The sequence below is a fragment of the Felis catus genome, chromosome A2 (assembly GCF_018350175.1).
Source record: "Felis catus isolate Fca126 chromosome A2, F.catus_Fca126_mat1.0, whole genome shotgun sequence".
Lineage (NCBI taxonomy): Eukaryota > Metazoa > Chordata > Mammalia > Carnivora > Felidae > Felis > Felis catus.
Window position 1 is genome coordinate 81,712,373 of NC_058369.1, and position 18,053 is coordinate 81,730,425.

Consider the following 18,053-nt stretch of genomic DNA (forward strand, 5'->3'; position numbering starts at 1 on the left):
ACGTATTAAAAACATTATGCTGATAAAGGGTCCATAGACCCAGAGGTATCTGTTACACACAAAAAAGTTAAGAACTCCTCAGTCAATTCCTACTTACAGTATTTGTTAACTGATCACGAGGAGTTAAAAAAATCAAACAGCTTTGGACTAGATTTGAATATATTTGAATATGCATGATTTTGTCAGTAACAGTTACATTATTATAATTAAAGACAGATTAATTGACATAGGGGTTAAAAATGGGTTAAGAACAGTCTGAAAATGTGCAACACACGAAGGGAATAAAAACTACATCAAAGGCTACCAATCTCACTGGAGTTCAAACGGATTAAATAGGGCTTTAAACCTTGACCAAACTGAGGGTGTAGATGTCATAGGAAATTCCCCCAAACCCTTGGAATCAGTTGTGTGCACCACCTTGTCAGATGAGTACCCATTCCATTACATGAAAGAAGACCCAACAAACTTCATAAGAACAATTAATATGTTATCATTTGAATTAGTAATAACGATACATATTTTTATTTTATTTTTGAAATTTATTTTATTTTTTAAGTTTATTTACTTATTTTGAGAGAGAGAGAGAGAGCACAAGTAGGGTAGGGGCAGAGAGAGGAGACAGAATTCCAAGCAGACTCCACACTGTCGGCACAGAGCCCGACACAGGGCTCGAACTCATGAACCATGAGCTGAGATCAAGAGTCAGATGCTTAATCGACTGAGCCACCCAGGCACCCCATATATTTTAAAGCTTCTACCTCCTGATTTTAATCATCAAAAGTCATCCTTAATATATACTCTTACATCTATGTTCTCATAGAATTGTCATACTTCTAAGAGGAAATAGCAGATAGAATTACATCCATGTTACAGATGAGAAAACTGAGGTTCAGGAAAGCTGGACACAGTTGGTCAGGGTTTAGAAAGAAAAGACATCATATTATAATCCCCACTTAACAGATGCAGAAACAATCTCTGAGAGGTTAGGGAAGTTGCAATAAGTGTCAGAGCTGAAATTTGAAACCAGTTTGGTCCGATTCCAAAACTGTGTGTGTTTTCCATTGTGTTGTGCTGTGTGCCACAGGCTCCCTCCTCCAAATTAGAGAGCTTAAGTGTTGTTAGAAATGACAATCCTCCCTGCACCCTCCACACACCCCAAGAAAGCTGTTCTTAAATCACAAGGGTACCCTTCCAGGGAGAGGAAGATCAAGCATTTTCAAAACTTTGGCATACATCTTCGTTAATTCAAGGGCCCCAGGAGAGGGGACGTGTCCTTGGGATGTTAGTACTGCTTTCTGCTCCATGGCCCTGCCCACAGCCACTGGGGAATCCAGATGGCGTCCCTCTTTGTTCTGTTGAATCTCATGGACACAGCCATTGCCAGAGGGGAATGTGTGTTCTGCATCAAATAAATCACTATGCAATGGGAATCCTTATATCATATAGATGAGTTTTTCAAACTTTAGTAATCAATCTGATTAACTGTCAATGCTCACATATCTTATTTCCCAATTTTATGTGAAGGTAAATTTCACTTGTCATTTATGCGCTTTTGAGGGACAGAGAGGCATCTTCTTCCACTTTTTTGTTCTTGTTTTCCAACTTGGTGTTAAACTGGTGCGGATCACAAACCGAGAGCATGTTGTTAATTCCATTACAAGACTCGGCAACAGTGGGAGTTCTTGCACTTTTAAAAAATGCCAGGCTTAGGAAGGCTTGGAAAATTGTCCACAGAAGGTCCTCAAACTGTAAGCCCTTGCCGGGTAGTACAGGCTCATCTTAATTACCCTCTTTTTTTTTTTTTTTTCTGGAAGCGATCATTTTGGTCATGGTGGTAATGCCACATTTAATCTGTTTGAACTCCAGTGAGACAGATAGCCTCTGATGTAGTGTTTATTCCCCTCATGTGTTGCCCAACTCATTTGTAGACTGTTCTTTTTAACCCATTTTTAAACTCTATCAGTCTTTCTTTAACTATAAATATGAAACTGTTACTTATGAAATTATGCATATTCAAATGTCTATTGCAAATCGTTTGCTAATCATGTCCATTTTAAGAGCCTGTTATGTTTAACTTTGCCTCCTTTCTGCCCCCAGTCCTCACTGTCATGTAACAGTTAATCGCCATTTAAATGTTTACAAAGGGTTTGTCCTTCTAGACATTTTGCACATTGTTTTGGTGCTCCAAAGATAAAACCTAAATGCAACAATAATGCAAACTCTGTAACTTTGGTTTTGAACACAAACTAACATCCAAACAATATGAATGCTCAAATCTCCCCCACCCCCAAAGCTTTATCCCAACTAGCTTTCTTAAAAATCGAGGCAAATCTTTATTTTCATCTAAAATGTAATTATGCATTATCTGACATACTACTACAATCTCCTTTACATAACAGGAAGAGAATTAACAATGAAGTCCAACTGTTGAATATCTGCAAGGAGAAAAGATTAATTTAGAGTTTTACTTCTCTTTGTCATAGTGGCTTAAGAAAGATGTGGAAAACGACTCAAGTTTAATCCCCTTCCTTCCTCTCTTTTCTCGTCCTGTCTTTTCAGGCACTTCCACAACTTACAGAATCTCAGCTTGGCTTACTGCAAAAAGTTCACAGACAAAGGATTACGGTACCTGAATTTAGGGGATGGATGCCACAAGCTCATCTATTTGGACCTTTCCGGCTGCACCCAGGTTTGTCTTTCAATCTTCTCTTTCCTGCAGCGGGCAAGGAAGTCCTCCGGAGGACGGGCTACATCCAGCCCTCATGTTATACTAATGCTGTGCACGGACTGCAGCACACTTTTCAGAGGTTTTGAATTACACAGCCACAGCTGCTTAAATTTTCCCCAGGATCGCTACTATAGGCTCTTGGCTTCCTTCCACTGGAATGTCACATCCACACACAGGCCGAGCTCAGGGGATGATGAAACAGACCATTTCTGTGTAGATACTTCAAGCACAATTATAATACCAGAGTTCCAAATGTTGAAAACTGTAGAATTGCTACCAGATACAAACACAGGAGAAACCTTCTTGGGGGAGGATTGGCAAAGAACTTCCTGGAAAGTCAATTAGCTCCCACATGGGCTTTCAAAAAATAAATGGGTATTGGGTCAAATGCTGCGAGTTCTAAATGTAAGAAAGGAAATACAACAAAGGTTGTAATTTCTAAAACTGCATTGTATCCTTGGGCTAAATAACATGGAGATTTGAGATGTACATAGGGAAATACTTTAGTTTGAGGAAACAAGGTAAAGGAAAATGGGGTAGAAAATCGGTGGAGTTGAGGAGGGTAGGTCATGGCACTTTGCGAACAGTTACTGCCTCACTGGTAGTTTCTTCTTGATTTTGGCAGATTTAAGTCATTATTCTTTTAACTTCTTTTCTTTCACCTCTCTAGGTATTTTGTTAATGTATGTTCCTCCTTCTACAGAAATAATACAATTGCACAGATGAGAACTGGCTGAAACCTTGATAGTTACTGTTTATTGAGTTGTTACCATATGCCGGGCACCATATTGAGTGCCTCACATAGATCAGATTCACTACAAATGCTGTGTAGTTGGTATTTATTGTGCCCATTTAGGAATGCAGAGGCTAGGCTCCCAAGGTTGCCAGCTGGTGAAAGCACAGGGTACTGGGGCAGTTGTAAGCACCTGTTGGTACCTACATAGGCAGGCAGAGTCCCCTGGAGGGCATTTAGGCATACAATGGGCTTCTCCTCCAAGTGCTTAAATGGATAGAACTTAGTCACCGTCACTGGCATCCCATGGTGCCCTGGTACACTAGGCAGTAGGGAGGATGTGGGGGCAAGGAGGGGAGGGCTCTGAGCTAGAGTTGAAACATCTAGAATTTACATTTATTTCTGACCTACTGGTGTGTAGCTTGCTAAACATCAACAAGAGACGGACTTACCATTCTCTCCAGCTTCCCTCGACTTCAGACCGGCTTCTTCCTGACTCTAGGTCCCTGACCTCCCTTAGAGAATTTCTTTTAGAAAACTTGAAACTGGTCATTCTTTCTTTGCTCTCCTTGAGATAGATAGAAACTTCTTTAAAAGCTTCTTGCCAGTGTTACAACCCAGGAACGCCTCCCTCAAGGACCTGGGAGCCATCCTTTGATACATAATCATTAAGGGTAGTGGCACGAGTATCTTCCAGTCTCTCTGGGAGGGTAGGTGTCTACTTTCGATATGGGTGTACGCATCCTATTGATTGCTCTCCCCTCTAAAGATACATCCTCCACTATTTTCCACCAACTAACCAAGTCCTTAAAAACCCTCCCCACAGTGTGACTTACCTCCTTCTTCTCAGTTTCCACAAGGTAATGGCGACAACATACAGTTCATACACAAACACATGAACACACATGCACATGTCCCTAAGGATAAATATTCTCAGACACAGTAAAGTCAAAATGAGAGGTTTCCAATCAATGTGCCTCTACTCTAGCCAGATATACATGTGGAACTCACAGATACAGTTTATCTACTTTTAAATTTTGAGCCAGCATTTTAAATTCTGGAGTTTTCAAAAAGAAATCTAGACTCCAAGCTTCTCTTAAAAAACTGGAAAAACTAACGAAATTGGGCCTACATCGCCATATGGCAACAAAGGGCTGGAACTGAGTCAGCCTCGTCCCCTTGAAATGGCGTGTGCTGGCTTCTCCTCCACTCGGTAACGTCCACACATGCACACCTACCAATTAACTGCATGGCCTGCCTGTCCTCGGTGGGTATTTAAGTTTGGTCTGAATGTATAAAGAATAGATTTTTTTCCCCGACTGGCTCTTAATTTGTACATCTCAATGCACAGTGAAGTTAGTATTTCACAGTGCTATGCAAAGCAACATTAATTTCTTTTGTTCATCTGTCTTTCACTTCCATTTGTTTATTTTATAATTCAACGGAGATTTAACTCCAGGTGTCAGACACTGTTTCAGTCACTGGAAATTGTGCCATTTGAAACCGAGCCCCTTCAGGTTCACTGAGAGTAAGAAATGGGCTCATTAGTAAGCACAGATCTCCTACGAGCAGATAGAGCTGCTGCTCTAGCTTCAGAAAGAATGAGGAAAGCTTGGATGTTACTGCTTCCGAGGGATGTGTTAAATTCTGTGGGGAGGTTCTGTCTGCCTCCCCAGCTCTGGGTGTGAGGACAGTTTCACTCTCCCAGGCCTACTTGTATTGACTGGGCGGCACAAAAATGGTTTCAAAGCAGGAAAATCGATGATTCACAGATTTCCCAGGTTCTCTGCTTGGAAACTAAAATCTATTTTCTTTTTACAAGAATTTTGCACTATGAAGTCATGTGTTAGTATATCTGCCAAAGAAAAAAGGTCCTAATAAAACAAAAGACTTGAGAATAGAAGCTCACACCTACCTGCTTTTCACTGGTGTTATCTGTGCCTGCTGCATGCTGGACACGCATGATGAATAAAACAGCATCCCTGTCCTTAAGGAGCTCTGGGTTAACGTAAGTGAAGTCTGTTAAGGGCTAAACTTTAATGCAGTCGTGGCTGCCCCCCAAAAAGGAAAGATGGATTTATACAATACCGTGGAAGTATTTTAACCATAGTTGTTGGAAAAAATACATAAATGGATAATGGAGAACTGCAAAGAAAAGTGAAAATCGATTACACATGTTTTAGAAATACTCTGAATGCTTTTGGGATTGGATAAACACTATAGGTGCAGTAAGTAATGCGACTGATTTCCTAACAAATACCAGCACTTGCATATACACTTGTGTGTCCTCATCTTTAATGTGACTGAGGAGACGCCTCTGTTCAGTTTCTTCTCAAAAAATCTCTGCTCACTTGGCCCTAAATCAGGGTAAAGCCGTTCCAGTGAGCTCTTACACCATACATTGCAAACTTCTAACAATATACTTGTCACTTTGAATTTTATTTTTTCACTTTTTAAAAACCTTTGCTTTTTTTTCTTTTTACATGTTAAACACAAAAATATGAGAAATGAGCAAAAATTTAAATTATCTGAAAATTCACCACCCAGAAATAATAAGGGTAAGGCTTTCTGGTCTTTTTCTATGCACATCTATACTTCTTTTAAACTAAAGTGGATTAGATAGTACACATATCTTTTATTTAATATTCCATAAATATCTTTTTTTATTTAACTATATATTATATTATACGATATTGTTATATTTATAACCTACCATTTTTAAAAAGTTTTTTTAACGTTTATTTATTTTTGAGACAGAGAGAGACAGAGCATGAATGGGGGAGGGTCAGAGAGAGAGAGAGACACAGAATCCGAAACAGTCTTCAGGCTCCGAGCTGTCAGCACAGAGCCCGACGCAGGGCTCGAACTCAGGGACCACAAGATCATGACCCGAGCCGAAGTCAGACGCTCAACCAGCCACCCAGGCACCCCTATAACCTACCATTTTTTGCTATCATCAGTAACCTGTGAGGAAAATTCTCATAGCCATATATTTCCATAAGTCTATGCAATGTTTTGGTATGAATTTTTAGAAGTGAAATGGTCAGAGCATATAGTTATTTTTAAGGCCATCTATGCTCTACAAAAGTTGCCAATGTATGAATTGCCAAATGTAAAATAATGTTTGATATCTTCATAAGAATATTATCTAAAAAAAACTTTAGCCAATTTGACATCAAATATGATATTTTATATTTTTAATTTGTATTTCTCTGATCACTTGTAAGGTTAAATCATACCCAGGCACTTAATAAATATTTGTTGAATAACAAGGATTCTTTTTTTTTTTTTTTAAGTGTTTACTTTTGAGAGAGACAGAGAAAGAATGCATGTGGGTTAGGGGCAGAGAGAGAGGGAGATACAGAATCTGAAGCAGGCTCCAGGCTCTGTGCTGTCAGCACATAGCCCAACGCGGGGCTTGAACTCATGAGCTGTGAGATCATGATCTGAGCTGAAGTCGGTCGCTCAACCGACTGAGCCACCCAGGCGCTCCTAATAACAAGGATTCTTATTCCAACCAGCTGCCATTGTTAAAATATTTTTCAAATTAATTAAAAGTTTTCTTTCAGAGCCTGAGTGCAACATATTCTTTATAGTATTTTCAGAAGAAGAAGAACAAGAAAACCAATCTACATTCATTTAACAAAAAATTCTGGTCGAATCAGTTGAACAAATTTAATACGTCTGCTTCTATATTTACTATTTACTCAGTTATAATATAAAATTTAAGTTTATGCCGTAAAACAATTTTTTAGGGGTACCTGGGTGGTGGCTCAGTCAGTTAGGCGTCTGACCTTGGCTCAGGTCATGATCTCACGGTTTGTGAGATCAAGCCGCACGCCGGGCTCTCTCCTGTCAGCACAGAGCCTGCTCCAGCTTCTGTGTCTCACTCTCTCTCTGCCCCTCCCCCTCTCACACTCTGTCTCTGTGTCTGTCTCTCTCTCTATCTCAAAAATAAAATAAACATAGGGGCGCCTAGGTGGCTCAGTAAGCTGAGCGTCTGATTTTGGCTCAGGTCATGATCTCACAGGGTGTGGGTTCAAGCCCCGCGTCGGGCTCTGTGCTGACAGCTTAGAGCCTGGAGCCTGCTTCCGATTCTGAGTCTCCCTCTCTCTCTCTCTGCCCTCTCCCACTCATGCTGTCTCTCAAAAATAAACATTAAAAAATTTTTTTTAATAAAATAAACATTAAAAAACAAAAACAACCCCCCCCCCAAGTACCACAATATTTTTAAAACTATGCTTAAACACAATTTGGGGAGACTTTTTAGAGACAAAATAGTTTTACTGTGTAAAGAAAAGTACCCTTTTCTATGCTCCTTTATTATCTATGGTCAGGGAGACAACTGGTGGCAACGAATGGGTCCATCTTGTGCTCTGCTCTAAAGAATGGTGTGTGACCTAACTCACAGCAGACATTTATCAGATGTTTATTGAATATTTGGATTGATGTTTAGTTAGATAAATGAAACTGATGAGCTATTGCATGAAACATTGGTAGTTTTCCTCTGCACCTGGTACTTTGCTTCAGGAACCACTCCTCTTGTTTCCTTGTGACCTTGCAGAGCTGTGTCACCCTTGACGCCTTGAGAGCAATACATGGTAGTCATTGGGAGCATGGGTTCCGGAGCACTTGCTTTTTAATCCTGAATTTATCATTTACTAGTTATGGGACTGTGGCAGGTTACCTGAGGGTTCTCAGCTTCAATATCTATGAAATGGGGAAAGTACTAGGATCTACCTCATAAGTGTGTTGTGTAAGTGAAATGATCTGATACATATAACATGCTTAGAACAGTGGCATCGTAGAGTAGATGCTTAGTAATCATTAGGGTTTTCCTATGGCCACTGGGTCATTTGACCCTGGCCTGGACAATCCTAAGTTCCATCTGCAGTGGCTGTGATTTTTCCAGGAGAGAGGCATGACCCTACCAGAACCATTCAGAATCCTTCTAAGTATTCAACACTGGGAAAAATAAATTCTGTTTTTCCTGAGGTTGCAGGGCCTGGAGAGTGTAAGTCTAGGCTGATTTGTGATTCTCTTAACGTTCATGTACTTATCCTTTGATGAAGACAGCAGATATTTTTTCTTTATAATTTTTTTTAACGTTTATTTATTACTGAGAGACAGAGAGACACAGAGCATGAGCAGGGGAGGGTCCAAGAGATGGAGAGACACAGAATCTTAAGCAGGCTCCAGGCTCCGAGGTGTCAGCACAGAGCCCGACGCAGGGCTCAAACACACAAACCGCGAGATCATGACCTGAGCCGAAGTCGGACACTCAACCGACTGAGCCACCCAGGCAGATATTTCTGCTCTATACACACGGAAGTTGAATGTCTGGGTTATGAAGTATATGTATGTTTGGTTGTTGTTAATACTGTTAGTTTCCTTAATCGGACGTGTCAATCCTAACGACAGTTTCATGATTTAGAAACCTCACATAGATACGATTTCTCTGAGAAAGCTGATGCCGTGGCTCTCCATTCTCACTCTCTGTATTTAGCCACATAATTTATTTTCACAGCAGCACTGCTAGTAAAGTGCACTACAAGAGATGTAGGAGAGCAACATTCAAACCAGGAATGGATTTCTATGCTGATAAGTATTCTTCCCCTCTCAGAAATTAGCAATAACTGTTTAAATCATCTTACGTTCACTTCCACATCAAGTAGATGTCATTAAACTTCCCTCTTTTCAAATATATTTAGCAAGCATTTAAACCTTGGTGACCACTTTCACTAAGAGAAATGAAGAAGAGGGGTTTAAAAATACTGTTTTCTCTGCAGTACTGTGCAGGGGAGAAAAAGTGCTCAGGAAGAAATATACCCAGAGGTTTTGATTTTATTTCATATTAGATTTACTTTATTTTATTTTACCTATTTTGGAACTCGCACCAGGAACAGATTTAATCAGACTCCTCAGTTCATGGCACACTTTCACTGTAAGTCCATAAAAGGCCACTCTCTCATTTTCTTTATTCCCTTTTATCCATATTTCCCACTCCTGTTCTCCCCACACAGCCAAAAAAACCCCTCTAACTTGTTTTATGTGGTTTCATGTAAGAATATATTCTTATAAATATACAGGTTTCCTCCATTATATGCATTATCTGAAAGTAGGGTGTTCTTCTGAAACCTTTCTTTTTTTTTTAAGCTTATTTATTTATTTTAAGAGAGAGAGTGTGTGTGTGTGGGAGGGGCAGAGAGAGAGAAAGAGAGAGAATCCCAAGCTGGCTCTGCACTATCAGCAAAGAGCTTGATGTGGGGTTTGAACTCATGAACCGTGAGATCATGACCTGAGCCAAAACCAAGAGTCAGATGCTTAACCAACTGAGCCACCCAGGTGCCTCACTATAAAACCTTTCTTAAGCAGAAATGGGATAAAGCCATTGAGAAGGGCACCTGTTGGGATGAGCACTGGGTGTTGTATGGAAACCAATTTGACAATAAATTTCATAAAAAAAAAAAGAAAGAAATGGCATAAAGCAAGGAAGCAGTTACCATTAATTTATATGAAAAAATTTTTGAGTGTTTTCAGACCCCCAAAATAATCTCTTAGGCTTTCTGATAACTTAGGGCACATCTTGCTAATGGATGCACAAATTTAATAGAGGTAAAACACAGACACTCTTAGACATAATTGAAACCTATGGCAGCTTGACATGGAGATGCTGACCTTAGTTCACAGGGAAGGTGTCATTCCTACTGTTTAGGGCACCCCCTATCTCTGTAGGAGCTTGATGCAAAATCTTCTTTAGATTTCTTTTGGTTAATGAAAACAGGTACTAATGTAGGTCTCTTGTAAAAGTAAAGCGGCCTGATGTGGACTTACGAAAAGCAGGGGATACCTACATAAGAATGTAAGAATTGTGTGGTTTTGCGTGTATTTGAATTTCCCTAAGTGATATTGTGCTATGTATCTTGCTTTTTGTCTTCTGACAATATTTCTGAAGTTGACTCTCTAAGTCACCTCTTCTTATTTCCAAACCCTTAATCACAGAGGGCCCTAGGGTTCAGTTCTTGGCCCATTTTTCTTCTCAGCCTACAGCTACTCCCTTGGTGATCTCACATAGATCATGGCTGTATATATCACCTACAATAATGAGCATTTATATATATATATATATATACATATATATATATATATATACACACACATATATGCTCATTATATATATATATGCTCGTTTTGTATATATATATATATAGTTTGTTATATGTATATGTGTGTATGTACATATACATATATAAATGCTCACAAGCATATATACATACATATATATGTAATATATGTATATAAGAGCTTGTTTATACATGTATACAAACTTATACGTGTATATATGTTTATAGGAGTGTACATATGTATATAATATACATTATACATAATATAAGTAATATATGTACACAGAATTAATATATGTATATATATGATATATATAGACACATATATATGATATATACCTCCAACACAGACTTACCTTTCAAATTTTAGACTCATATATGTTTTTAAATTTTTTAAGTTTATTTAATTTGAGAGAGAGCGAGTGGGGTAGGAGCAGAGAGAGAAGGAGAGACATAGAGTCCGAAGCAGGCTCCAGGCTCTGAGCCATCAGCTCAGAGCCTGATGGGGAGCTCAAACTCATGAACCACAAGATCATGACATGAACTGAAACCAAGAGTGGGAAGCTTAACTGACTAAGTCACACAGGTGCCCCTAGACTCATATCATTAAAAATTCTTGCTCTAAAAAATAACTCCTTGCTCCACCGTAAACCTTCCCCATGTCACTTAACAACAATTTCATGTTTACAGTTGCTTAGTCCAGAAGGCTTGGAGTCATCTGTTACATATTGAATTGTATTCTCCTCCCACCCCCAAATTCACATATTGAAGTCCCAATCCCTAGAACCTCCTTATTTGGAAATAGGGTTGTTCCAGATGTAATTAGCTAAGATGAAATCATGAAGATTGGCCCTAATCCAATATGAATGATGTCCTTGATAAAAAGGGGACATTTAGGGGCACCTGGGTGGCGCAGTCGGTTGAGCGTCCGACTTCAGCCAGGTCACGATCTCGCGTTCCGGGAGTTCGAGCCCCGCGTCGGGCTCTGTGCTGATGGCTCAGAGCCTGGAGCCTGTTTCCGATTCTGTGTCTCCCTCTCTCTCTGCCCCTCCCCCGTTCATGCTCTGTCTCTCTCTGTCCCAAAAATAAATAAACGTTGAAAAAAAAATTTTAAAAGGGGACATTTAGACACAGACACCTGCATACAAGAGAGTGCCATGTTAACATGAAGATAGCCATCTGCAAGCCCTGAGGAGAGACCTGGACCATATCTTTCCCTCATATTAAAGGCAGCAACCTCAGAAGGAACCAACCCTGTGGACACCTTGATCTTGAAATTTTAGTCTCCAGAACTGTAGGACAACACATTTCTGTTGTTTAAGCCCCTGAGTTTGTGGTGCTCTGTTAAAGCAGACCCAGCAAACTAGTGTGTTATCTTGGACTCTTCTCTCTCACCCCCACATGCACTCTGTCAGGAAGTCCAGTGACTGTTACTTCAGAACCACCTAGGATCTGGCCACTCCTTGCTCCCTCCACAGCTGCCACCCCAGCCCAGGTCACCATCCTCTCTTGCTTGCATTATTGTGACGACCTCCTAATTGGTGTCTCTGCTTTCACTCCTGCCCCCCTGCAAGTCTTCTTTCACCCAGTATCTATTTAAAATTTTTTTAACGTTTATTTTTGAGACAGAGAGAGACAGAGCATGAACAGGGGAGGGGCAGAGAGAGAGGGAGACACAGAATTGGAAGCAGGCTCCAGGCTCTGAGCTATCAGTCCAGAGCCCAATACGGGGCTCGAACTCACGGACTGTGAGATCGTGACCTGAGCTGAAGTCGGACACCCAACCGACTGAGCCACCCAGGCGCCCCTCACCCAGTATCTAGAGTGTGGCTTTTCAAACCCAAGTCAATGTCCTTCCTCTTCTCAAATACCTGGCAAGGCATCCTATTCATTCAATAAAAGAAACATCTTGGAAGGACTTTTAAGACCCTATGTAATCTGTCTTCTCCCCCAACTGCCCTTCAGGCATTAATTCCTACTGCTCTCCCACTTACCAAGTCTATTCTAGTCACACTGGTTTCCTTGCTGTTCTTTCAACACATGAGCTCTTGCGTCAGGGTATTTGCTACTGGACACTGGCCATTTTCCTTGCCTGGAATACTCCTTCTGCAGCTATCTGTATGGCTAACTTCCTCCCCTCCTTTGAGACTTTCCTCACATGCCCCCATGATGAATGAGTAGATAAAAAGGTATCAGCTAAAATGCTCTTAAGATATCTACATCACTCCCTGTTAATTTCAGTACTCTCCAAAAGTTCTTGTTTCTTTGAAAATCTCAAAATAGAAAATATGGGTAGGATGAAAAATTTTAACGGAGAAGACAAAGCTTTCCTAGTTTTACATGAAAAAGTCCCTATGAGGAGGGCAGTGATTGCTGGTTATGCTTTCCCTTTATCCTTTGTCTGTTTGTAAGTCCAAGGATTCTCCTGTTGATATTATCTTTGGGTGGCCACTTCTCCTACTGATTTATGTATCCCCAAATGCATGTAGCCATGGGTTATGACACTGTGTAGGAAGCCAAGCACAGAACAACGACAGCTATGCTGGGAAGGAAGGCTAGGGTTGTAGCCAATCTCAGGCTGAAACCCAAATGCCCAGAAACCAACAACCCTGAACATAGAGTGAGAGACAGAGCCAGGTGAAGGCCAAGATTCAGATTTATATTTTCAGATATGAGAGTTAAACAAGAGAATAAGAGTGCTTGCAATAGAAGCTTTTGCCTCTGTGCCTCCCCTGTTCTTCACTTCCAGCCTCAGTTGTTTTATTAGGCTCACCTTGTACCCTCTGCCCAAGTCAATGTCCTTCCTCTTCTCAAACACCCGGTGAGGCAACCTACCCACTCATTAAAAGAAAAACCTTGGAAGGAACTTCAAGACCCTATGTAATCTGTCTTCTCCCCCAACTGCCCTTCTGGCGTTAATTCCTACTGGTCTGCCACTTACCAAGTCTGTTCCGGGCACACTGGTTTCCTTGCTGTTCTTTCAACACATGAGCTCTTGCCTTGTGGTGTCTGGCACTGGCCTTTTTGGCACTGATTATGACGACCTCCTAACTGGTCTCTCTGCTTTCACTTCTGCCTCCTACAAGTCTACTCTCAACCCAGCATCTAGAGTGATCCTCATATTGTCCCTTTCTCCCATTCACCAGATTAGCTTTTATGCATCCTTTGAGGCTTTGTTCAATCACAACCTTCTTTCTCTAGGAAGCTCTCACTGACCCCCTCCTTTTCCCCCAACTCAAGCTAGGTTATGATCCTTCCTGTTTGTTCTTTTATTATTGTACTTTCACTAAGCATTCTCTACATATTCAGTGGTTTGCTTATTTGTCTGCTGTCCTCCCCATCATGGCCTCCTTGATGGCCCGGATGGTGCCTTATTTATCTGTGTATTTGTTATCCTCAGCACATAATACAGTAAGTACCTTGCATGTAGTGGGAGTAGGACTTTGATCAACGTTTAATGAACAAGTGAATGAATGAACGAAATAAGTGGCACCAATTTCAGGGTGTGGCCAGCCAAATGCTTCAGGTGGAAGCTCAAGAAGTCTGTTAGGAAGCTGAGAAGTTAGCAACTTGCCAGAGCAAAGTCTGATAGTCTTTTCTTGGTAAGGGGGGAATTTCACATTGCTTTAGATTTAGGGGAAGAAAAGCTTAGGAAAATACGAAATACTACAGTGAAAGTATTTTTTCATCAATTATTTTTTAGTCACTACACCCAAGTCAACAAAAATGAAAAGGGACAGCATCCCAGAAATGTTCAAATGACTCAACACAATAATAATGGTTTATCAGTAGTTCTTGTACTGTTAAGTCTCTCTGGGACCCATGGATCTTAAAGGTAGGCTGTGCAAACTGCAAACAGGAAGATTCCAAGGTCATTTCAGTTCTCTCTAGGCTACATAAATTACAGACTCCCCTTCTAGAAAGGCAAAGATCATGGAAGGTTTTACTTGTTCACCTCTGGGGATTGTGGTGGAGGTGGGAGAAAGACACAGAGGCATGTCCAGGAATGAATGTACTGGCCAAATGGAAGGGAGATTGCATAAGCAAAGTAAGAGTGGAGAGGGATTTCTCTTTCTTTCTCTCTCTCCTGCAGCAGAAGGCAGTGGGATGGTGAAAGGAGCCCCAAGCTGGACTTGGGACACCTGGGATCTAGTCCTTGCTGTGCCACTACCCTCTTGTGCAACTCTGAATGGTTACTTAGCTTTTCTGCCTCAGTTCCTTTATCTGTAGAATGGCTAGTTTGGGCTGGATGATCTCTGAGATCCTTTTCAGCTTGAGAATTTTGTGTTTCTGTGTAGAAGTCTGGTCCTTGGCACAGAGCTGAGAGTGGAGGTACAGATTTGCTAGGTTACCAATAAAGGGCAATTGGAACAATAAGAGTTGTGTGACCAGCTAAACCAGTTATGAATAAGCAGACTATGTACCAAAATGAATTGTCAACAGTTAATTCAAAATTATGATTCATTTACATTTTCCCTTATGATTCCATTTTCCCTTATTTTGTATTTTAATGGATGGTGATGATAATTGCTATCATTTGTTTGGGTACCGACTTGGTGCTAGGTGTTGAGGTAAGTGTTTTACATTTATTATCTGATTTAATCTTTATACATAACTGTATGAGGTAGGTATCATTATTCCCATTTTAGAGATGTGAAAACTGAAAAATCATGTGCTGGTAAACATTTAACAACTGGCAGGAAGCAGAGAAAGCCCTGATTTGCAATGGTTGCTGATTTCCATGGTGTAAATACTCTCACCATGACCTATTTCAACTTGCCAATGAGAAGTCATTGAAGAAAGAGTTATGTAATGTTATGTAACTGTTATGTAATGCTTTCGCTGTATACATCCAACACACACAAATATCCTCAAGAGCATACGAAATGGTAACATGTAATAACTTAATTAGGAATTGATGAGTTGGAATATTCACTACCTTTGTTAATAGAACTTATTTAATTTTAATTTTAAGTTTATATGACTTAATTTTTAATATGACTGTCTTTAACAATAGGCTTGCAGAGTTCCTACAAATTTAACAACTTGCACTTGCAAACTAGTATAAACTGGCCCCACACACTATTGAAAATGGTGCTAAGATAAAGTAACTTGCCTAAGGTCACACAAAAAGTGTCCAGGCCAAAATGATAACCCTGATCTGACTAATCCTGAATACCAGGCTCTATACAACTAGACTATCATTTGTAAAACTGTGAAGTGCTATATACTGCATACAGTAAAAAAGAAAAAAAAAGTTGCACTTTTTTCTATTGGAAAAAAATATTTTGTGGTCTTAAATGTCATTAATATGAAGGGGTTCTAGTGGAAAATCAGTCACGAATCAGAAAAACCACAGTGCAATTTCTGCTTTTCTCAGTCAGGTCTTGTGCCTCAGTTTCCCTGTTAAAGGAATGCTTTATGACCTTTCTGAATTATACTTTGAACTGTGTTGAACAGGAAAATCATTTTACATATCTTGTAGACAGGGCTTATCTAAATTCAAATGGTTGTTACGAGTTTGAATATAACTTTATGTTAGCCATATTGAAAATAAAAAATAAAGAAATATAACAAACATCTACTGTTAACATCCATAGCTTAATGCAATCTCTTTGTAGGCAAAATGTGTAAGGATGTTTATTACATTAAGCAGTAACAAATGAAACATCTGGCAACAATTTTTAGATCTTGAAGAATCAGATGACAAAATGATGAGTCTTAGGGGACTAAGATCATGTTTCGCACTCCTAAAAAAAGGTTTGGAAAAAACTTTAGGGCTTTCTGAAAAACCATCCTTCTTTCAGTTTCTTCTCTGCTCCCTCTCTCAGGATGTGACTTACATACAGAATTTCATCAACTCTTCACAAAACTCTACTTGGGTCTTGGGCCCCCAGTGAAGCCTATGGTTACAATGGTAGCTATAAAGCCACCATCTAGCTCAATAAGTCTAGACAAATCAAGTAGCTCTGTGGATCATTGTGTTGTAATAAAAAGTATTATGGTTGTGATTCTCTTGGTTAAAAGGGAGATGAAGCTCCATTTATCGTACAGGAGTTGCTGTGAGCAATTTGGCCATTGGGTGAGGAAAAGAAGAAGATGGTGTACGCTAAACAAGAATGATGAAGTGTAAGAAGGGTCAAGCCTACTTCGGCAGGTCACAGCTCACAGTCATTGTGCAGTGAGTGCACGGAGTTGGCATGCATGCCTTCCTGGCATCTGGAGGCTTCACTGATCTTGTATTCTAATTCCCCACTCACGTCGGAAAATGAAACTTTCTTTTTTATGTTTGGCATTTCAATGTTTTTAGATAAATACAGCAATCTTTAACAAATGACCATATTGATTATTACCCTTCCCCCGCCTTAGAACTATTAATTCTCATTGACATTCTACAACAGTTTATTCAACAACGACTTGGTCTACTAACAAACAGTTGTAGTATCATACTCAGTGCCAAGCACTTGTGTGGTACTGTGAAGGGCATGGTGGAGAAAATTCTGTCTGTGTTCCTGGGCAGGAATGGTAAACATGTGTACACATAATTATTATACAAGGGAGAGGATACAAAATTCAAACTTAAGGCTATACTGTTTGGTGCTCTGAGATCCAAGAGGAAGAAACAGTTCTACCTGAAGTGGTCACGGAGGACTACCTAGGAGAAGCACATTAGCAAATGTAGAGGAGGGGGTAGCCATGAAGAATATATAGACTGGAAAGTAAAGCATCATCTAAGCAGTTATAACGAGGCCTCTCTTCTTGTCATCACAGAGGACACAATATATGAAAGCCTGTCAAGCCCTTTTAGCACAGACCCTGGGAACTGTTGCTATTTTAGAAGTTTGTGGCACATTTGAATGGAATAAAACAAAGCGTTCCATGTTTTGGGGAAAAATCTTTGTCTTTCTCTCCAACAATTCATTCTACTTGCTAAGCCAGGCTTCTCTGAGGTCACCAGGAGGTCATGAAGGATATATGGATATGACTAAAGTCATTACATTACCCATTAGTCATGGGTTACAGTGTTGTTCAAATGAGAGAAACAGCTGGAAATGGTACAGGAACACAACTTGGGCAATGTCTACCTAAGATGGATATTTCTAGCTGTCATAGAGGCTCTGGCCCTATATACATCTCCTTTCTGTGTTGCTGAGCTAACTGGTTCAGTGTTTTAAAGAAGTGGAAAGTGGAAGCTTAGTTATATGTTATTCTCCCTGAGATAAGTTCCTTCCTTCTTTTTACCACCTTGCAGCAGCAAAGCGGGATGTGAGCTAGTCCTTGGTGCTCAACGCTTTGGTCTTCATTTCGTGTGGCTCACTGACAACTCATTTCCTCCTCAGACAGCTCTGTCCTGTCCTGCTCATGGGTTCAGACCCACCCAGAGGCAGCTGGAGAGGATTTCCTATGATCACCAAAGCTTCTCTGTCCCCATTAGCAGCAGTAGCTGTCTGCTGGGACTTGCGATTAT

At 40.2% G+C, this 18,053-nt stretch overlaps 2 protein-coding genes across 9 annotated transcripts in view; one reads left to right on the plus strand and one right to left on the minus strand.

The window, feature by feature from the left end:
• Positions 1-5,999, minus strand: part of LRRC17 (leucine rich repeat containing 17) — a 116,853-nt gene extending 110,854 nt beyond the window's left edge. Inside the window, exon 1 of one of the 2 annotated variants that reach the window (XM_003982691.5) lies at positions 2,630-5,955. The gene's annotated coding sequence lies outside the window, so the exon portion shown is untranslated. Of the gene's footprint in view, positions 1-2,629 lie in introns of both variants that reach the window. The other variant, XR_002153626.3, reaches the window with a different exon arrangement.
• The window catches only part of FBXL13 (F-box and leucine rich repeat protein 13), a 211,205-nt gene that overhangs the window by 128,828 nt on the left and 64,324 nt on the right, over positions 1-18,053 (plus strand). For all 7 annotated transcript variants that reach the window (XM_045052289.1, XM_045052292.1, XM_045052290.1 and 4 more), the window contains one exon: positions 2,560-2,689. In XM_045052289.1, coding sequence (XP_044908224.1) covers positions 2,560-2,689 — 130 coding nt within the window. The remainder of the gene's footprint in view (positions 1-2,559; positions 2,690-18,053) is intronic.